At 48.1% G+C, this 22,031-nt stretch overlaps 1 protein-coding gene across 1 annotated transcript in view; it reads left to right on the top strand.

Annotated features, from left to right (window-relative positions):
• The window catches only part of Drp2 (dystrophin related protein 2), a 120,340-nt gene extending 103,177 nt beyond the window's left edge, over positions 1-17,163 (top strand). The window contains exons 17-23 of the mRNA XM_041636724.1: positions 5,767-5,903; positions 6,199-6,264; positions 6,499-6,564; positions 7,351-7,494; positions 10,019-10,256; positions 12,703-12,823; positions 13,212-17,163. Coding sequence (XP_041492658.1) covers positions 5,767-5,903; positions 6,199-6,264; positions 6,499-6,564; positions 7,351-7,494; positions 10,019-10,256; positions 12,703-12,823; positions 13,212-13,336 — 897 coding nt within the window. The 3' untranslated portion in view covers positions 13,337-17,163. The remainder of the gene's footprint in view (positions 1-5,766; positions 5,904-6,198; positions 6,265-6,498; positions 6,565-7,350; positions 7,495-10,018; positions 10,257-12,702; positions 12,824-13,211) is intronic.
• Positions 17,164-22,031: the final 4,868 nt, after the last annotated feature.

Genomic DNA, 22,031 nt, shown 5'->3' with positions numbered 1-22,031 from the left:
CCTTGGTCCTCTACACCAGATGGGAGGGGTGGACGCCTCTCACACACTAGGTGGGAGGGTTTGGCATCTCTCAGACACAAGGCCTTGGTCTTTTACACCAGTTGGGAGGGGTGGGCATCTCTCAGACACTAGGTGGGAGGAATGGGCATCTGTCAGACACTAGGTCGGAGGGGTAGGCATCTGCAGACACTAGGTGGAAGGGTGTTTATCTCTGACACAGAAGGTGTGTGGTGTGTGCACCTCTCTCACACTAGGTGGGAGGAGTTGGCATCTCTAAGACACAAGTCCTTGGTCTTTTACACCACTTGGGAGTGGTGAGCATCTCTCAGACACAAAGTGGTAAGGGTGGGCATCTCTCAGACACTAGTTGGAACTGGTGGGCATCTTTCAGACAGTAGGTGGGAGGGGTGGGCATCCCTCAGACACTAGGTGGGAGGGGAGGGCATCTCTCAGACACAAGGTGGGAGGGGTGGGCCCCTCTCAGCCACTAGGTGGGAGAGGTGGGCATCTCTCAGACACTAGGTGGTAGGGGTGGGCATCTCTCCGACACAAGGGGGGAGGGGTGGGCCTTTCTGAGACACTAGATGGATGGGTGGGTATCTCTCAGACACAAGGTGGGAGGGGTGGGCACCTCTCTGACACTAGGTGGGAACGGTGGGCATCTCTCCGACACTAGGTGGGAAGGGGGGCATCACTCAGACATGAGGCCTTGGTCCTCTACACCAGGTGGGAGTGGTGGACACCTCTCACACACTAGGTGGAAGGTTTTGGCATCTCTCAGACACAAGGACTCGGTCTTTTACACCAGTTGGGAGTGGTGGGCATCTCTCAGACACTAGGTGGGAGTGGTGGGCATCTCTCAGATAGGAGTCCTTGGTCCTCTAAACAAGGTGGGATGGGTTAGCATTTCTCAGACGCTAGGTGGTAGGGGTGGGCATCTCTCAGACATGAGGTGGGATTTGTGGGCATCTCTAAGAAACTAGGTCGGAGGGGTGGGCATCTCTCAGACATGAGCCCTTGGTCCTCTACACTGGGTGGGAGGGGTTAGTGTTTCTCAGGCACGAGGTGGGAGGAGTGGCCATCTCTCAGACACGAGGTGGAGGGGTGAGCATCTCTCAGACACTAGGTGGGAGGGGTGGGCATCTTTCAGACACTAGGTGGGAGGGGTGGGCATTTCTCCGACACAAGCGGGGAGGAGTCGGCATCTCTCAGACACTAGATGGATGGGTGGGTATCTCTTAGACACTAGGTGGGAGGGGTGGGCACCTCTCAGACACTAGGTGGGAGGGGTCGGTATCTCTCAGACACTAGGTAAGCGGGGTGGGCATCTCTCAGATGCTAGGTTTTAGAGGTGGGCATCTCTCAGACATGAGCCTTTAGTCGTCTACACTAGGTGGAAGGGGTGGTCATCTCTCAGACACTAGGTGGGACACTTGGGCATCTCTCACACACTAGGTGGGAGGGGTTGGCCTCTTTCAGACACTAGGTAGGAGGAGTGCTCATCTCTGAGACACTAGGTAGGAGGGGTGGGCATCTCTGAGACAATATGTGGGAGGGGTGTGCACCTCTAAGATACTAGGGGGGAGGGGTCGGCATCTCTCAGACACAAGGCCTTAGTCTTTTACACCACTTGGGAGGGGTGGGCATCTCTCAGACACTAGGTGGGAGGGGTGGGATTTCTCAGACACTAGGTGGGAGAGGTGGGCATCTCTCAGACACTAGGTGGAACTGGTGGGCATCTCTCAGACACTAGGTGGGAGGGTTGGTCATCTCTCAGACATGAGCCCTTGGTCCTCTACACTAGGTGGGAGGGGTTGGCACCTCTCAGACACTAGGTGGGGGGCGTGGACATCTCTCAGCACAGGTGGGTGGGGTGGGCATATCTCAGACACAGGTGGGTGGGGTGGGCATCTCTCTCACACTGCGTGGTAGTGGTGGGAACCTCTCAGACACTAGGTGGGAGGGGTGGGCATCTCTCACTCAGTAGGTATGAGGATTGGTCCCCTCTCAGACAGTCGGTGTGAGGGGTGGGCATCTCTCAGACACTAGGTGGGAGGAGTGGGCATCTCTTCGACCCTAGGCTTTCGTCCTCTGCACCAGGTAGGTGGGTGGGCAACTCTTACACACTAGTTGGGTGGTGTGGGCACCTCTCTCACACTACGTCGGAGGGGTGGACACCTCTCAGACACTAGGTGCGAGGGGAGGCCTTTCTCGGACATTAGTCTTTGGTCCTCTACACCAGATGGGAAGGGTGGACACCTCTCACACAGTCGGTGGGAGGGGTTGGCATCTCTAAGACACGAGCCCTTGGTTCTCTACATTATGTGGGAGTGGTTGGCACCTCTCAGACACTAGGTGGGAGGGGTGGGCATCTCTCAGACACTAGGTGGGAAGGATGGGCATCTCTCAGACATGAGCCCTTGGTCCTCTACACTCGGTGGAAGGGGTGGGCACCTCTCAGACACTAGGTGGAGGGGTGTACATCTCTCTGACACTAGGTGGGACTCTTGGGCATCTTTCAGACACTATGTGGGAGGGTGGGCATCTTTCAGACACTAGGTGCGAGGAGTGGGCATCTCTGAGACACTAGGTGGGAGGGGTGGGCATCTCTGAGACACTAGGTGGGAGGGGTGGGCACCTCTCAGACTCTAAGGGTGAGGGGTGGGCATCTCTCAGACACCAGGTGGGAGGGGTGGGCACCTCTCAGACACTAGGTGGGAAAGCTGGGCATCTCTCACACACTAGGTTGGTGGTGTGGGCACCTCTCTCACACTACATGGAAGGGGTGGACACCTCTCAGACACTAGGTGGGAGGCGTGGGCTTCTCTCAGACACGAGTTCTTGGTCCCCTACACTAGGCGGGAGGGGTTAGCATTTCTCAGAATTAGGTGCGAGGTGTGGGCATCTCTCAGACATGAGCCCTTAGTCCTCTACACTGGTTGGGAGTGGTTAATGTTTCTCAGACTCTAGGTGGGAGGGGTGGGCATTCTCAGACACTAGGTGGGAGTTGTGGGCATCTCTCCGACACAAGGGGAGGGGTGGGCATCTCTCAGACTCTAGATGGATGGGTGGGTATCTCTCAGACACTATGTGAGAAGGGTGGGCCTCTCTCAGACACAAGGTGGGAGATGTGGGCATCTCTGAGACACAAGCCCTTGGTCCTCTACCCTAGGTGGGAGGGTTGGGCATTCTCAGACACTAGGTGGGAGGGGTGGGCATCTCTCAGTCACGAGTCCTTGGTCCTCTACACTAGGTGGGAGGGGTGGGCATCTCTCAGACTCTAGGTGGGAGGGTGGGCATTTCTCAGACTGGAGCCCTTGGTCCTCTACACTAGGTGGAAGGGTTGGGCACCTTTCAGACACTAGGTCGGAGGGGTGGGCATCTCTCGCACACTAGGTGGGAGGAGTGGTCCCCTCTCAGAGACTTGGTCGGAGGGGTGGCCATCTCTCAGACACTAGGTGGGAGGGGTGGGCATCCTTTAGACCCTAGGCTTTTTTTCCTCTGCACCAGATAAAAGGGATGGGCCTCTCACACAGTAGGCTTTGGTCCTCTTTTTGTAGCATTGACGCATGCCAGCTCTCCTCGTGGAACCTTCCCCAAACATTAGGGATTCACTGGTTTTGGGATTCAGGCCCCTCTAGTCTTCCATCATAGCTTTCCTGTCTTGGGCCCACAGTTGACTGAGGGCCCTCTTAGCCCTTTAATTGTCTTTAGCTGTTTTGCTGCCGAAATAATGTCCCAATGTGGAAAAAAAGCGCAAGGTGGTTCCAGGTACCCCCTCCACTTATCATGCGAATTTTTCCTGGGCAGCTTCTTGTATGGCTTTTGTGCTGAATCACTGGGTCTTTTCTTGCTACTTTGTAATTTTGGTTTGTTGGTTTGTTTTCCCTACCCCCTTGCCAGTACCAAAGCCTGTGCTCAAATTGCTCAGTCAATTAATAGGAAAAAAGATTGATTTTTTTAACCTGTACTCACAGATTGTCCCAAGTTTCGACGGGCAGCCTTCCTTTCGCAGCTGCCCAAGCAGCTCCCTTCTTGCCTGTGAGCTCAGCCACAGGGTTCCCGTACTTGTGCAGCCTCCTGGGCTCCTTCCCTTGATGTCCTTGAGAGTTATTCGTTTTTCATTTTATGCGTCTGTCTGTGGACCACTTGCATGCCTGGTGCCTGAAGAGGCCAGGAGAGGGTGTCAGGTCCCTTGGAACTAGAGTGAAAAAAACAATGTGGGCTGCCGTGTGGGTACAGGGACTCGAACCGCAGCCTCTGGACTTGCAGCGCTCTTAAGTTCAGAGCCATCAGTCCAGTACCACCCTCAGTGTCTGTACACGTTTCTGTTCCCTTCGATTCATCCAGAAGCCCAAGTCCGCTCTCACTGGCTCTCTCTCCCATCCGCTGCTCCGTTTTCAACCTGTTTCTATATAATCCACCATCCTAAGGTGTTATCTTCCAATTGTTTTAGCACAGGAATGTGTGAGCCGGTGGGAGTAGGGGCCACGTCCTTTAATTCTGCTTTACTATCACTTACACAAAACATTATAAAGGGCAAACAGAGAAAACTAGGTAGAAGAGGTAAGCCAATAGTCCTCTGCCTCCTGTTCAGCTTCTCCATTCCTAGAACGTATAGAAAGGAAGCAGCACAATGGCGCAGCACATAAAGGCACTTCCTGCCAAGCCTGAATTTGATTCCTAGAATATTCATGGTGGAAGAAGAGAACCAACGATTGTGTGTTGTCTTCTGAGCTCCACTTACATATCATAGTGTGTGCAAGTGCGCGTGTACACACACAAAGTAAATAAACAAAATTTCAAATTTTATAAAAAATGATTACAAAAAATTTATATGATAATTTTATTTTTTGAGGAGTTCATGAATGAGCAGTGCATCTACATGCTGTACCCCTCCACCTTTTCCTGTGTCCCCTCCCAAATGCATGCTCTCTTCTTTAATTGTTACATGTATATACATGTGTGCATACATACATACACACACATATATACAATAGACATATGTATGCACGCATATATATACAGCCTACTGAGTCCATTTAGCTTCGCTAGTGTGCACACGTGTCCAGGGATGACATCTGTGAGGGCTTGTCCCCGGAGAAAAATGGTTCTTTCTCTCCCAGCGGGCATCCACCCCTTGTAGCTCTTCGTGTAGGGGTGGGACCATGTGGAGTTTCCATCTGTGTTGGCATGTCAGCTGGTGTTGTCACCATGGGTACTATTACAGAGCACCACAACTGCTCAAAGTGTAGATAATAAGTGACTGTGGGCTGCCCAACTACAACTGGCTGATCTGCAACACCCACCATGCACCTAAGATTAGGGACAATCACAGAAAGGGGCATGGGAAGATTGTGCAAGCCAGAAGTCCAGGACAGCTGCTGCGAGAGCACATCTTCTCTGTGCGGCAGCAAAGAACCCATGAGCTTTCAACAATATGCTTACCCAACCAAGCCCAGCATAATGACAAAAAGCGATATCTTAAAATGCAGCAATTACATGCTTACTGTAAAAACTTCCAACTCCGCAGATAGAGGCATCTAAAGTTTCAGATGAAAATCTTCCTTTCTCTTCACCCCTCCAGTCTACCTTCCTAGAGTTCTGAGTTTAGGGTATGGTCTTACAGACGTTTGGAGAGAGGGGTATGGTAGGCACAAACAACGTTGGGATAGCAGTCACATTCTGAACTCCAGTGAAAGAGTCACACACCTCATAGTGTGTGGAAGCCACCAGGGTGAGTCCCTCGGTCCTGTCTTCCTGCAGACCACATCCAGTGAAAACATGAGGGACTTCGCCACTACCTTAAAGAATAAATTCCGCTCAAAGCAGTATTTCAGCAAACACCCGCAGCGAGGCTATCTGCCTGTGCAGTCAGTGCTGGAGACTGAGTGCAGTGAGACGTGAGTACTGGTGGCCTCGCAGAGGCTGGAGGCTGCGGGTGGCCCCATGCAGCTCACTTATGCTGTGAAGGGGCTGAGTCCCCGATGAGCTGGAGAAAGTTCCCAAGTGAAAGCCCCTAGCAAACAAGGCGGTTGAGCTTGAGTCTGACTTAGCCTCTGGCCTGAGAAATAGAGGAGGATTCGATCTGCTCTCTGCATCGGATTACCATCTTGGCAGGGGAGGGGTGGGAGTGCTGACAGACAGACAGGCTTTCAGTTGCCTCTGGTGCTCTTAATCTTTACTACTTTCCCCCAGACCGGCTTCTTCCCCGATGTTGCCACATGCGGACACACACTCTCGAATTGAGCATTTCGCCAGCAGGTACCACTGCCTTTCACTGGGAGTTGGGGTGGGGACTGTCGGAAGTGCAAGGGCAAGGAGACTTGGAATGAACCAGGGGAGATGCAGAGTGAACTGTCCATGGCCAGTGGTGGTAGGTGGGGGCCCCGCTCCCAAAGCCCCAAAGCCGGTTATCCGATTGCACCATTAGATTGCTGGAGGTGGAAGCAGGCCCCACATCCTGCTTTTTCTCTTACTGTGGCTCTTTCTTTCTAGGCTTGCTGAGATGGAAAGTCAAAATTGTTCCTTTTTTAATGACAGCCTGTCCCCGGATGACAGCATGTGAGTTTCTACAGCTGCTAATTTTCCAGAAATAGCTGTCCTTGGGATCCTTCTGCCACTGTTTGAGAATGGGAGGCTGGTGGCTAGGGTCCTTGATTCTCCGAGGAAGGAAGGCTGCTTCCTGACTACACTGTTTAGTAAGAGAGGCAATTTTCCATCTGTCAACTGAGCCATCTACCCAAGCCCCTTCTATCACAAGATCCCATCCTTCCATGCCTAACTTTTGGGGGGGGGGAGCTCCTATCTGAAGTTACAGAAAGGAGCTGTTATCTCATGCTCAAGATACAAAACCCCATCTAATGCTACAGCAACCCTAGGAGAAGGCAGAGACTCCCAACTGAAGTCTGGCCTAAGGGAGCCCTGGTGTTAGAGCACGGAGAGGGTGCCCTTGCATCTTTTAAAGGAGGTCCCTTGCCTGTAAAGAAGGCCCAGGGACAGCTGACTATATAAGACAATCTGGTCTTGACTGGGACTCAGATCCTTCTGGGAGGAGAGAAAGAAAGGGGACATCGAAATGGCAACAGCACAGAAAGAGAAGTGATTTTCTTATTGAGAAGATCTCAGAAGCATCAGCATCCTGGAAATATCTCCCAGTCCTCTCTCAGATACTGCCTCTTTCAACTTCCAAAGCCTGAACTTGAGGCCTGGCTTTCTTTACGTGACTTCAAAGTGGATGGGCCAGCATAGCTTTTCTGGGGACTGAGCCAGGATCTGAGCACTGGCTCCCTGACTTGCGTCTGTGTTCAACACCTGGTCACCTCCTTTCCTCTCCTTACACCCATGCAGAGATGAGGACCAGTACCTGTTGCGACACTCCAGCCCCATCACAGACAGGGAGCCAGCCTTTGGACAGCAGGCTCCGTGTGGCATGGGGACAGAAAGCAAAGGAGAGCTAGAGAAGATCCTGGCCCATTTAGAAGATGAGAACCGGTAGGTGTGGCCAGGGCATAAATTTGTGTGGCTCCAGAGGCTGGTGCCTTGAGTTTCAGTCTTGATACTTCATGTGCTATACAACCTGGATCAAGTCATTTACATCCTATGATCTTCCATTTTCTTGTCTGTATGATAGGGATAATGATGCCAGTTTCCCAGGGTTACTTTGAGGATCAGATGTAATATAACCCTGACTTTTCCAAGTACCCACTAGATACACTAGGCAGAGAGAACCCTAGAAGAATGCAGAAGAGAATATAACCTGTCTTTGCTCTCAAAGAACTTTCTGTACTAAAACTTGAAAGAACTACTTGATCCTGAATGAAAGTTTCCCAGGGGGTTGTGACAGTACGTACAGAATTTCCGAACCAGAAGAGACAAAGTACCAGGGATGCCATTAATCTCACAGAGGAAGAGGCCCGAGGAAAGTTGACAGCTCTTGGAGGGAGGCAAGTAACAAGTGCAGAGCCTCTTGGAGCAGAGTCCTGTGGGAGCGCTGTGCACAGCAGAGTCCTGTGGGAGCGCTGTGCACAGCAGAGTCCTGTGGGAGCGCTGTGCACAGTAGTACATTGCAAAGCTTGGGAAGCCGCAAGTCCTGACTCCTCAAGGTGTGGGGCCTGAGTTTCTGTTTCTAACCAGCTGTCAGGGGCTGTTAGGGTCCCCGGTCCGCATGCCCGCCTCGGAGTGGCGAGCCTTAGAACAGTGTGCCTCGAGTGGTGGAGTGCAGGTGAGGACCAGCTTGCAAAGTGTGTGTCACCAGTCCAGGAAAGACAAGCACACAAATAGACAGTAGGGGTTTCGAAACTTTTCTCGCAAACTTGACATGGTCAGGATCAAGCACATGGCTAGTGGTCCATCACCCTGAACAGGCTGGAGATGGATTCGAGTGGTGTAGAGCCTGCGCAGCAGGGAATGGCAGTGTTGTGAACTGTGAATGGTTGTGAGCATTAGGACATCATATCATTATACAGTGGTGTGAACTAAAATCAAAACCCTGCTTCCTCACTAGGGGTGGTCTGGAGAACTGCTCCGTTAGAGCAGTGGGGAGCCTGCGCTGGGAAATGCTAGCAAGAGTGATTCTGTTTGCGCAAACAACAGGAAGTAGTGGGCCTAAAAGTAGGCTGGCTCTTTGGAGTGTTTCCTTGACTCATTGTGAGCACTCAAAGCAGGTCAGATGGGGGGCTGTAGGGAGAAGAAGCAGGTCAGATTGGGGGCTGTAGGGAGAAGAAGCAGGTCAGATGGGGGGCTGTAGAGAGAAGGTCAGATGGGGGGCTGTAGGGAGAAGAAGGTCAGATGGGGGGCTGTAGGGAGAAGCAGGTCAGATGGGGGGCTGTAGGGAGAAGAAGCAGGTCAGATTGGGGGGCTGTAGGGAGAAGAAGCAGGTCAGATTGGGGGGCTGTAGGGAGAAGAAGCAGGTCAGATTGGGGGGCTATAGGGAGAAGAAGCAGGTCGGATGGGGGGCTGTAGAGAGAAGAAGGTCAGATGGGGGGCTGTAGGGAGAAGAAGGTCAGATGGGGGGCTGTAGGGAGAAGAAGCAGGTCAGATGGGGGGCTTTAGGGAGAAGAAGGTCAGATGGGGGGCTGTAGGGAGAAGAAGGTCAGATGGGGGCTGTAGGGAGAAGAAGCAGGTCGGATGGGGGGCTGTAGGGAGAAGAAGAAGGTCAGATTGGGGGGCTGTAGGGAGAAGAAGCAGGTCGGATGGGGGGCTGTAGGGAGAAGAAGAAGGTCAGATTGGGGGGCTGTAGGGAGAAGAAGCAGGTCGGATGGGGGGCTGTAGAGAGAAGAAGGTCAGATGGGGGGCTGTAGGGAGAAGAAGGTCAGATGGGGGGCTGTAGGGAGAAGAAGCAGGTCAGATGGGGGGCTTTAGGGAGAAGAAGGTCAGATGGGGGGCTGTAGGGAGAAGAAGGTCAGATGGGGGCTGTAGGGAGAAGAAGCAGGTCGGATGGGGGGCTGTAGGGAGAAGAAGAAGGTCAGATTGGGGGGCTGTAGGGAGAAGAAGCAGGTCGGATGGGGGGCTGTAGGGAGAAGAAGCAGGTCAGATTGGGGGGCTGTAGGGAGAAGAAGCAGGTCAGATGGGGGCTGTAGGGAGAAGAAGCAGGTCAGATGGGGGGCTGTAGGGAGAAGAAGCAGGATAGGTGATCTCTTTATGTATGCTGTCTTCCCTTAGAATCTAAAAGTCTATAAGTGGAGTAGGTAAGCGATTTGCACTAATGCCTCTTTTATTTGCAGAACATGTTCGTGCCTGCTTTTGAAGGTCAAAATTAATCCCCAAAGCATCAAAGCCCTAAGACATTTCTTATGTGAAATGTCAGTTCACTACTCTGAGGCCTCAGGATGGCACAGTAAATGTCAAATGGCCTGGAGAGGAAATGGCTGTGGCCCTCTCAAGCAGAGCATTGCCAGGGATTGGGTTAGGAGAGCCCAGTGACCCCTCACACCTGGGAAAGGGGAGGCCCTGTGGAATCTGGATAGCCAATTGACCCTGTTAAAGCCCTAGTTCTTGGCTTCCATGTCCATGGCAGGATTCTCCAGGGAGAGCTGAGGCGCCTGAAGTGGCAACACGAAGAAGCAGCGGAGGCACCCACCCTGACTGAGGGCTCCAGTGAAGCAACTCCGGACCATCGCAATGAGGAGCTCCTGGCTGAAGCCAGGATCCTGCGGCAGCACAAGAGCCGCCTGGAGACACGCATGCAGATCCTTGAAGACCACAACAAGCAGCTGGAGTCTCAGCTGCAGCGCCTGAGGGAGCTGCTCTTGCAGGTGAGGCTGGGGATACAGAAGCAGGGTGGCCCCTGACTCAGGAGGAGGGCATGGAGAGATAGGGGTGCAGCAGAGAAAAGAGAAAGCACCCCTTGACTGAGGCAGTCAGGTGACTTCTTGGGATGAGCTGACGGGCAACCGGAATGAAGGGACGAAGAAGGAAATGGGCGGTATGGCTACATCCTCTTCCACACCACCTCTCTTGTGAGTCCCAAACTGCCTCCGGCCTGGAGGCAGAGGAAGGACTTTTAAGGACTTTCTAGTTTGTAAGCGGCGTAATAACAAGGCTAACTTAATATGAAACAGCAAATTTTAATGAAGGGATAGCTTACAACACCAGGGATCCAGCGATGAGCAGGAGATACAAAAAAGAGACCAGCGGGGCTCAGGCCCGCCAGATTTATACATAAACATTAGCCAGAGGTGAACACGTCCCCCCCCCCCCCCCATGGGCTGGGCTATCCCTACACTAGTTCTCAGCCCATTGGAATCTGGTATTAAAAGAACTCACTTCAAAACCCATCTGAGACAAAGGGGCTCAGTTAGTAAAGCACCAAGCACAAGGGCCCCGATTGGATCGGCAAAGGCCATGTTTAAAAGAATATGCCAGATGTGGTAACACACATGGAATCGCCGTGCCAGGGACGTGGATTACTGGGGCTTGCGGGCCAGCCTAGCCTACTGGGTGAGTTCCAGGCCTGTGAAGGACCTGTCTCTTAAAATAAAGAAAAGCAAGGTGGATAATACCTGAGGAATGACACCCAAAGTTGTTCTCTGGCCCCCGCAGTCATGGCCGTACATGTACACTCACGAGCGCAACACGCCAACACATAGTCCAAAATGTGGCATTTTCAGGTTTGGACATGCTTGGCAAGAGAAATATATTACCATAAAGGGCTTCCTTTTTGTCTCTGGGAGGTCAGGCAGCTCTGGGGTCAGACAGCCTGGGTTTGAATATAGTGCTGTAAGCCAGTGCCTGGGGGTGCTGGGAAAGTTCTGTAACCATATCTGGCCCCAGTTCTCTTGTCTGTAAAACAGAGGTAGTGATAAAGCAGCTCAGTTTTTAAGTGAGACAAACAACAGAGCTAAAGAGATGGCTCCGCAGTTAAGAATGCTCAGCTCTTCCAGAGGACCAGAGTTGAGTTGCCCGGCACCCATGTAGTGCAGCTCACAACCAGGAGTAACTCCAGGTCCAAGGGATCAGACACCTTCTTCTGACCTCTGGAAGTACCTGCACACCTGTGCCATACACTCACAGATGCATATGCAAAATTAAAAGATAAAAAATACATCTTTTTTTAAAAAGGACCAACAAGATGGCTCAGCTAATAAAATCCTCCCCACACAGTCCTGACAACCTGAGTTCAATCCCTGGAACCCACATAACGGTGGAAAGAGAGAACCAACTCCACGAAGTTCTCCTATAACCTACACATATGCCCCATAACATATACGAGTCTCCACACAGCACACACATATACATAGTAATAGTGATAATAATAATTTAAAAAGTAATACCACCAGCATCGTAGGATTTTAATCATCCTAAAAATCAAATAATGCTCCAACAGTGGGGGCGCATGCCTTTAATCCCAGCACTTGGGAGGCAGAGGCAGGTGGATCTCAGTGAGTTCAAGGCCAGCCTAGTGTACAAAAGCTAGTTCCAGGACAGTCACAGCCAGGGCTACACAGAGAAAGCCTGTCTAGAAAAAAAAACCCAAAATTAAATAGTGCATGTTGCATAATTCAGGTAGATACCAGGAATATAGTACACTCGTGATAGATGTTAGCTGTCATTGTCATCATATGCAATAGACAGTGGCATCCCTTCTCTGCATTATCTTAAGAACAGCTTTTTTTTTCTTGACCAGTTTTTAAGTTCACATTCATGTAATATTTTTATCATGGCCTCTTTGTACATTTCTGTGATCATACTTTGTTCTCCCTCATTGCCCTGCTCTATGCCCCCTCTAGCTAGTTCCCTTCCTTCTCCCCTCATCAGCCCCCCATTCTGCCTTCTTTATGGTATGTATTCCATTGCCCTCTCTGGTTCAGGGACAGTATTTAATAAATTCCTTGAGTTTCCTAACATATACTCTTATGTCATGAACTCGGAATCAGGTATACAGCGAGAAAACTCCAGAGAAAATTGGACTCTAAAAATGTTTAATTATAATTGAAATGGCAGCAAGAGACCTTTAGGTGCAGTGTTGTTCTTAAGAACCAGGAGCCTTTGACTCGTGTTGTTAAAGGAAGAATTTAATTGATACCTGGATCATCTAAGAGGTTTCCTAAAGGGGAAAGTCCTGGTTTATGGCACTATGAAAAGCTTCATAGAGACCCAGGGCATAAGGATAGGCATGAGGTCTCTAAGTCCCTTTCAAAGTCGGGAGTCTAAGAGGTCAGAAAGGCAAAGCCACTGAAATCCTGTCTTAACTCTTGCTAGCCACCTACTGAATCAGATGGCAATGGCTCTGCAGGCTCATCCCTGGCTTCCTCGCCACACCAGTCAGAAGGCAGTCATCCCCGGGAGAAGGGCCAGACTACCCCAGACACTGAGGCAGCAGGTAAGTTCCCCCACCTATCCCCTTCCTCCAGCCATTTGTCCTACCTTAGATTGCCTGCCCAAAGTTTTGCTAGGGCTGGGACTAGGGTTGTTTTTGTGTATAATTGATTTCTTAACTGTTTCTCTCATATGCATCTTCTAAAAAAGAAACTGTCTAGCGAGTGACTTCTACAGGCTAGTCTTCCGAACAGGAGGGTGAGAGTACTCTGGACCCGCTATCCAGACAACAGCACCCGACTTCAAGTGCTGGGATTAAAAGCATGTGCCACCACCACCTGGCTAGCTTCCTTTTTTGTTGAATTTATTTATTTTATGTGCAGTGGTGTTTTGCCTGCATGTATGTAAGGCAATCTCGAGTAATCTTTCCCGATATTTCTCTTCCAACTTAGATGACGTGGGGTCAAAGAGCCAGGATGTCAGCCTATGCTTAGAAGACATCATGGAAAAACTCCGTCATGCCTTCCCCAGTGTGCGAAGCTCCGATGTGACTGCCAATACCTTGATGGCCTCTTGATGGAGTCAGATCCCCATCCCGTAGTCCATTTCCTTTCCTGATTCTTGTCAAGGCCTTCCCTCAACCTTTGCCCAACCATTCCAGTATCCACTGGCCCCATATTCCTCAACCAGAGCTATTTGGACCTGGGGCAGCAGCAGGGATCCAGTGGTGTGTGAGATGTGGTGGGGATGGGGGAGGACAGGTGTGCTTCCTCTGGAAATGTTCCGGTTAATCTGTTAGAGCGAGGCTATCCCTCATGCAATCCTGCTGTTGCAGCCCAGGCAAAGGCAAATTGCACTTGTCGTCCAGATGAAGATCAGAGAATGACCTTGCAGAGCTAAGCAATGCCCACTGGTCCCTTTCCCTTCTCTGTGGAATCATGGGGTGGGGGGAATGTCTAATGGCCTCAGGGTGTCTGCATTCCGGAAACCCGGAGGGGTTAGTTCTACTCCCTGGCCTGATCGAAAGAGGCAAATGGGTATCCCTGAGACACCCTTTCAGAGTGCCCCTTAGGGAAATCTAGACCGTGTATGTCCTGTTACTTCAGTTACAGAGCATAGGTCTCACCTTGCAGATTCTACCTACATGTTTCTCACTGCAATACCTTCAGTTCCTCTTGCCACAGTACCTATCAGACTTCTCTGAGGGGACAGTTCATTGTGGACATGCTTCCACCTTATATTTGGAAACACTAAAGAAATACTTGTGAGTTTATATTTCCCCCATGATCCTCCTGTTTCCTGAAGATCTTGCCATCCCACGAGACTCCTTGAGAGGCTCTAGAGCCCATCTGAAACCACTCTTTGGTCTTCCAAGTCTGTCCCCACAGATTCGGGGCAGGAGTGGCAGCCTCTTCAGCAAGGATGCCTTCCTTGTTCACTCTCTCCGTGGGTGAGAAAGGAAAAGAAACCCTCTATCCTTGGGGAGTGTGAGCCTGCCACTCTCCAAGCTATAGCCATTTGGTAGCATAGGCTGGATTAGGTGAGGTGGCTCTTTACCCCCAGCTGTTCACTGGAAAGTTACAACTGACCAGCCTGAATAGTGGTCCCTGCCTAAAAACCGCTAGACTTGAATCTGAAAATGGGCCCCATTCCACCCATATAGCACCAATGTCTTCCTGTGCATAAAACTGTTGCTAACTCTGAAATGTGAACCCAGTCCTCAAAATGAACTAACTTTTCCTAGACTGTATATACCATGATTCCTTTGTCTAGCAACTGTTCAAAATAGAGTATGGAGATGAGAAGAGCTGGGGAACTTGGAACACAGACAGAGCCCACTTAGGCTACTTTCTAGAAAAGCGCTTCCTCCCCAGAATCTTGCAGCTGACTAAATTTTGAGTTTATCCATGCATCTGTATCTATTCTACATATCTACCATCTATCAGTGCTCCCCAGCCTCACCCACACATTAAATTCTAATACTTCTTGAAGAATTAGCGCCCTGCCTTGCTCTCTCTGTTAGCCTCAGTCTCTGGCTGGGAAGATAGAGCCTAGGATGTTTCTCTCCATTGATATTTGAGGTGAGCTGACCTTAAGACCAAAGCGATGGAAGTCTGTGGCCACAGAGTAATCGAACAAGAAGAGACATTCTGTTCTCTTCACTAATTCCAAGTTTCGTTCCATGGACACTTGGGAAATTTTGTATCTAACTTCTCTAACAATGATTCAGGAACCAAAGTAGAGCACATCCCACCTCTACCCACTCCACACAGAAAAGAAGGAACAAAAGGAGCCTGCTGGCCTATGCCAGGCTAAGACAGAATACATCCCATGGTCCCCTGAGCTCCTAAGCTCTGGCTCATGGTCTTACAGAATGCAGTGGTTGTCACCAAGGTCAGGAGGGAGTGGGATGATTGGAGTTCTGTGGTATAAACCAAGCCATGGCCAACATACGGAACTGCTAGGAACCTGGTCTGATGTATTCTGGGGGAGACAGAGCAGGGGCTTGATTGAAATCAAGATTGCATTCTCCCCAACCACACCACAGGTTCAGGGGTCCAATTTCATGTCTGGAGATCTCTGGGCTAAAGATTCTGCTTATCTGGTGAGCATTTGGTAAGCAAGCCTCAAACAGAGAGCCAGGTCATCATCAGAAGGAGGTGTCATTGTTGAGGCCTAGATTGTGAGCAGCATGCAGATCATTTTGTTGTGGAACGGGAGAATCGGGAACTACCAAGTGTGTGCTTCCCTAGGGCTTAGGAGCACGGATGCTATGGGATAATCTTTTATGAGGAGAGTCCTTTCTTTAGCCTCCACCCCACTAGAGAGCTCTTAGGCAGCTGAGGGTCTGTGACAGTGGCCTTGGACTGGACTTGGGGAAAAGATATTGATCTTGTTATGTAGGACTTGTGCTGGAGGTAGACCGGAGCAGCAGGTCAAGGTTGGAGCCTCACTAAGGGAGTCACTGGCACTTTGCCGTCTTGTGTTTCCCTGCAGTGCCTGAGGTGAGTGTCTTGCTCAAGGGTCCAGTAGCAGTCACTGCTGCATGTATAGGCAATTGCCATGCAGTGATGAAAATGGCCCCTTGGACCGTGTGAATCCACACTGGGGTTGAATTTAGCAAAAATGTCTTCTATGTTTTGGGGTAAGTTGTGTGTTGTAACTCCTAAAGGAGTCATGTATAATGTATGGCCCTAGCCTGGAAAGTAGCAGATGAGTCTGGATGAATCGCTAGGTTAGTAGCCTAAGGAGAACTTTCTGACTGAGGAGATTAGGATCAGTGATGAGGAACGTGTTTACTGGACTGGTTATCCAATAGTGTAGGCCATTTCCTCTGGACGGAATTCCATAGAGAACAACAAGCCATAGGGTGGACAGTTGTGCTTTTGGCGCCAGCAGGGGAGCCTCACAATGATTGGCAATTGTTCCGGAAGGCTGACTGGCTGGAAGACATAAGACTGTGGTACATAGTTCCCTGGAGAGTTTTCCACCCAGGGGTGCCCTTCTCTTCAGAATGCGGAGGATGGCTCTCGATGTTTCCCTCAAGGCCTAGAGGGAGGCAGTATTTCCCTGTGAAGAAACCTGACTGAGCTTTCAGGTGTTTTGTGAACGGGTCTGGCAGACCACAATCGCTAAAAAGAAACTAAGGGGAAAGGCAGAGGCCAAGCCTGGGAGATCTTGACCACCAGATTAGTTTTAAGGACTACCTTTGTTTCCTGGGCTATGTGTTTTAAAAGAGTTTGGGAGGTTCCATGTCCAGCTTCAGGCTAGAGCATTTTTGAACTCATATTTTCAGTGGCAGAGTTGTGGCCTTTGGGGACCATTTTCTGTCAGTAATTCCATCCAATTTCCCTTGATACTGTTGACAGATAACCAGCAAAGTTGCTGCCTTTTTAGGAACAGTCCTGGGAGAGAACCTGGAGGCATTACCCTAAGGCTGTGGCAATTTACCTCCTCATCTGGGTAGCCCAATCAGTGGACCTCCCTGTAGAAGCCTGATACTTGGAACAAAGAAATACTTCTAATTGTTTAATGCATTGGACTGTGGGAGGGGGGGGGGGGACTCAAGGCCAGGGCTCCTTTCCCAGTGTCCATCTCCTCCTTTGGTTGCCATATTTGGAAGTAAACCTGATGAATATCCTTGCTGTTCCCAAGGCAGTACTACAGGCAGACGGAAGTCTGCTGTGCTGTTGTTTCCTGGCAGCAAGAACGAATCAAAAGGATGAAAATTAGGGAGGGGGGTTGGGGAGGAGGTGTCAAGGATGGCATGCAACTGTGTAAAAGTTTGGGATGAAGGGTTGGGGCTAGGAGAAAATGGGTTAACTTCAGTTGCCACTCACTGTGGTGCTTTTTCCATTTTATCCTTGAATTCTGCTTTAAAAAGAATAAATTTGTATTTGTTTACCTTGCTTCCTCTGGTTCTTCTCTCCAATTATGACATTCTGCCATCTTCCAATATTTCAGGATGGAAAGAGCAAAGCATAGGTCAAGAAGTCACAGGGAAGCCGGGCGGTGGTGGCACACGCCTTTAATCCCAGCACTCAGGGAGGCAGAGGTAGGCGGATCTCTGTGAGTTCGAGGCCAGCCTGGTCTACAAGAGCTAGTTCCAGGACAGGAACCAAAAGCTACGGAGAAACCCTGTCTCGAAAAATAAAAAAATAAAAAAAGCCACAGGGACACTGTCAAACAGGCCACAGTTACCTCTATTCATGGCCCCTTCAAGTTTCCTCTTCCAAAAGAAGAGCTTGCCTCACAGGATAAGTAATGCTTTCTAAATTTTCTCATTGATCTGAGATTTTCTAGTAGGTGAAACAATATGAGAAAAATCAAGCCTACTACTGTGAGTTTAAATATAAAGCATATATATATTTATTTATTCAGTTTATTTTGAATATATATATATGTTGTTGTGCCCAGATTACGACCTCCAGAGAGAGACCATCAGAGAGGCCCAGACTGTAATAAGCAAGGTTTAATCAGTATAATACAAACATGTTTGGAACCCCTGTCTACTAACCCCATTATAGTGGGGTAGAGAGAGGAGTTGTATCTCCTCTGTGGGGTAAGCTTTTAAAGGCATAACTACAAAGAGAATCTTTGAAGCTGCTTTGGCACAGGTGCAAGGACTTTTGCTCCCTCCCATTTTGCTAAGTCAACTTTTTCTCTTTTTCTTAGAGCAAGGCCCCTGTTCCTGAGTTAAGCCATCTTTATCAGCCTGTACCAGGTGGCTGGCTGGGCTGAGCTAAGTGACCTTGTGTTCGGAATCTCCTGGGTGGGAGAGGGGAAGGCCACTATCTTCCTGGGGAAACATTCTGCTAGGAAATTTCTTCTTGCCCCTTTGAGAATAAGGGGTGAGGGTCCTACATTTCCCCACTCCTCTTGGTCTTACGGCTCAGCTCAATCACGAGCTGACTTTGCTAACTTTGGCCAAATTGTCTCTTACAATTACAGAGTCTTTTTATGTTTTTTTTTTTTTGACTTAACATTTTAACCAGGGATTATTGGAGGATGTATTGTTTTAACTGCTTCCAGCTAACTTTGGGTGTCATGGTCAAGGGTTAACAAAGATGAAATGCTAGTCAAAAAGAGAAAAATTCAGGAACATTTGGCTTGTGGACTTTGTTGACGAGCCAGGGAGCATTCACATAGGCTAGACTGGTCCACATCAGTTTTTAGCAAGTTCACGGTCCACAGTCATTTGGAGCATGTTGTAGTCAGGAATTGATGCTTGCTTGTGTCTGACAACCAAGGGGAAACCTGTTGAGACAAATTTAAACTTGGAACAGAAGTTAATACATTTGAAACTTTTAGGCCCATATTAAAATCTATAATCATAGAAATAGCAAATAACAGATATCTATAAAACAGTAAAAATAGACTCATACCTTTGAGTACCAGTAAAAACACAGAAAATCCTGAGCTTGTAACCCAAACAGTATGTAGTCATTGTTTTATTGTTTATTAGTACTATCTTAAATTACTTTGTAGACCCTTAATGTTTCTGAACTTTTGTATCCTCAGACCTTTATATATAATGAGCTAACAAGCTGGCTATAGCTTTGTGGAAGGATCTGGATATTCTTTTTGCTCTTAAACTGATATTATAGCTGGCCTAGTCATTAATACAATCAGAGATCTTAGAAGGATAAATAAATTATACTTTAGTACAGATAAAAGATAAAAATGACAGAGATCAGCCCATATACAGTCATACCCAGGTCTCTATAGCATTGGAGGCAGAAGGATCAGAACAGCAGGCTTTACCAGACCCATAAGGTGATTGGTTTCTGGGGAAGAGGGACATGGAAAAGACTGACCTTATTCTGTCTAGGCAAAAGTGGTGCATCAATTCTCCAACGTCCTACTGTGTGTCCACAGTCTAGACCGGGCCCTGGCAGCCAGTGTTGCACTGGGGATCATCTCACACAGTGGTCAGCATCATTGTTATCCAGGTGGAGACATCGTGGTGTCCCATAGTCTTCTTTGGAGACCTTAGATCACTGTTAGGATCTCAGAGTCTCTGTATGATATAAGCTTTTTAAACATTATTTTAAATGCCAATTTTTATAGATCTCTGAAGTATTTAGGGCTGTCCAGGTATCTCTGATTAGACAGACTTTATTATTAAAAATTACTTGTTTTAAGCTTTAAAACATATATATAGGGGAGTAAATAAGGCTTATCCCTGTACTTATATCAGTACTTTGAGGATGACTGATTATTAACTTGTATTTTTCACAGTCCAGAACTATATACCATATTTTTGTCAGATTGAACCTTTAATGATTTTAGCAAAGACAATGAGGCTAAAATCTAAATATTAACAATATGAAACATTTTATAAGCATATATGTTTTATAACCTACGTTATTATAGTTGACACTTTTGGTGACTATTACCTGGCATTGGTGGTTTTCTTTGTAGCTGTTCCCCCCTACACACTTTGGGAGTCTAATTCCAGCTATTCCCGGTGGTAGCTGACATTCTTGTATATCAATAAAGAACAGCATAAAACAGTTTTAACATTATCTATATCAAAAAGACATCCAAATTTTTGAGAACCTGAATCTAATGACCAGAGCTCAGAGAAAAATTACAAGTATAAAACTTATAATTACTAAAGACTAATTTTTTAACAAAATAAGCATATGTAATTTTTAAAGAAATAACCATGACCCTTTAACAAGACAAACAAAGCTTTTTAAAATCGGAATCAACCATTAAACATTTAGGTGCAAGAAATTATAGCAAATATCTTTTGGCCCTTTATAATTTTAAGTCCGGCTCTATTTTTTTAATTTTTATTTTTTATTGGTTTAGCCAGACATTTTTTTTTATTTTTTAATTTATTTATTTATTAAGGATTTCTGCCTCGTCCCCACAACCGCTTCCCATTTCCCTCCCCCTCCCCCGATCAAGTTCCCCTCCCTCATCTGCTCGAAGAGCAATCAGGGTTCCCTGACCTGTGGGAAGCCCAAGGACTGCCCACCTCTATCCAGGTCTCATAAGGTGTGCATTCAAACTGCCTAGGCTCCCACAAAGCCAGTACGTGCAGTAGGGTCAAAAACCCACTGCAATTGTTCTTGAATTCTCAGTATTCCTCATTGTCTGCTATGTTCAGCTAGTCCGGATTTATCCCATGCTTTTTCAGACCTAGGCCAGCTGGCCTTGGTGAGATCCCAATAGAACATCCCCATTGTCTTAGTGTGTGGGTGCACCCCTCGTGGTCCTGAGTTCCTTGCTCGTGCTCCGTCTCCTTCTGCTCCTGATTTGGACCTTGAGATTTCTGTCCGGTGCTCCCGTGTGGGTCTCTGTCTCTGTCTCCTTTCATCGCCTGATGAAGGTTAATATTCCTGAGGATGCCTATGTGTTTGTCTTTGGATTCACCTTATTTAGCTTCTCTAGGAACATGAATTATAAGCTCAATGTCCTTTATTTATGGCTAGAAACCAAATATGAGTGAGTACATCCCATGTTCCTCTTTTTGGGTCTGGCTTACCTCACTCAGGATAGTGTTTTCTATTTCCATCCATTTGTATGCAAAATTCAAGAAGTCCTTGTTTTTTACTGCTGAGTAATACTCTAATATGTATATATTCCATACTTTCTTCATCCATTCTTCCGTTGAAGGGCATCTAGGTTGTTTCCAGGTTCTGGCTATTACAAACAATGCTGCCATGAACATAGTTGAGCATATACTTTTGTTGTATGATAGGGCCTCTCTTGGGTATATTCCCAAGAGTGGTATTGCTGGATCCAGGGGTAGGTTGATCCCGAATTTCCTGAGAAACCGAAACACTGCTTTCCAGAGTGGTTGCACAAGTTTGCATTCCCACCAGCAATGGGTGAGTGTACCCCTTTCTCCACAACCTCTCCAGCAAAGGCTATCATTGGTGTTTTTTATTTTAGCCATTCTGACAGGTGTAAGGTGGTATCTTAAAGTTGTCTTGATTTGCATTTCCCTGATCGCTAAGGAAGTTGAGCATGACCTTAAGTGTCTTTTGGCCATTTGAAGTTCTTCTGTTGAGAATTCTCTGTTCAGCTCAGTGCCCCATTTTATAATTGGGTTGATTAGCCTTTTACGGTCTAGTTTCTTGAGTTCTTTATATATTTTGGAGATCAAACCTTTGTCAGTTGCAGGGTTGGTGAAGATCTTCTCCCAGTCAGTGGGTTGTCTTTTTGTCTTAGTGACAGTGTCCTTTGCTTTACAGAAGCTTCTCAGCCTCAGGAAGTCCCATTTATTCAATGACGCCCTTAGTGTCTGTGCTGCTGGGGTTATACATAGGAAGTGGTCTCCTGTGCCCATGTGCTGTAGAGTACTTCCCATTTTCTCTTCTATCAGGTTCAGTGTTTTCGGACTGATATTGAGGTCTTTAATCCATTTGGATTTGAGTTTTGTGCATGGTGATAGATATGGATCTATTTTCATTCTTCTACAGATTGACATCCAGTTTTGCCAGCACCATTTGTTGAAGATGCTCTCTTTTTTCCATTGTATACTTTTAGCTCCTTTATCGAAGATCAGGTGTTCATAGGTTTGTGGGTTAATGTCAGGGTCTTCTATTCGATTCCATTGGTCGACTTCTCTGTTTTTATGCCAATACCAAGCTGTTTTCAATACTGTAGCTCTGTAATAGAGTTTGAAGTCAGGGATGGTAATGCCTCCAGACAATCCTTTATTGTATAAGATTGTTTTGGCTATCCTGGGTTTTTTGTTTTTCCATATAAAGTTGATTATTGTCTTCTCCAGATCTGTGAAGAATTTTGATGGG

The sequence above is a fragment of the Microtus oregoni genome, unplaced genomic scaffold (assembly GCF_018167655.1).
Source record: "Microtus oregoni isolate MIOR12 unplaced genomic scaffold, Mior012 000050F_002, whole genome shotgun sequence".
Classification (NCBI taxonomy): Eukaryota; Metazoa; Chordata; class Mammalia; order Rodentia; family Cricetidae; genus Microtus; species Microtus oregoni.
Note: the sequence above shows the minus strand (reverse complement) of the source record. Positions and strands in the feature narration are given on the sequence as shown.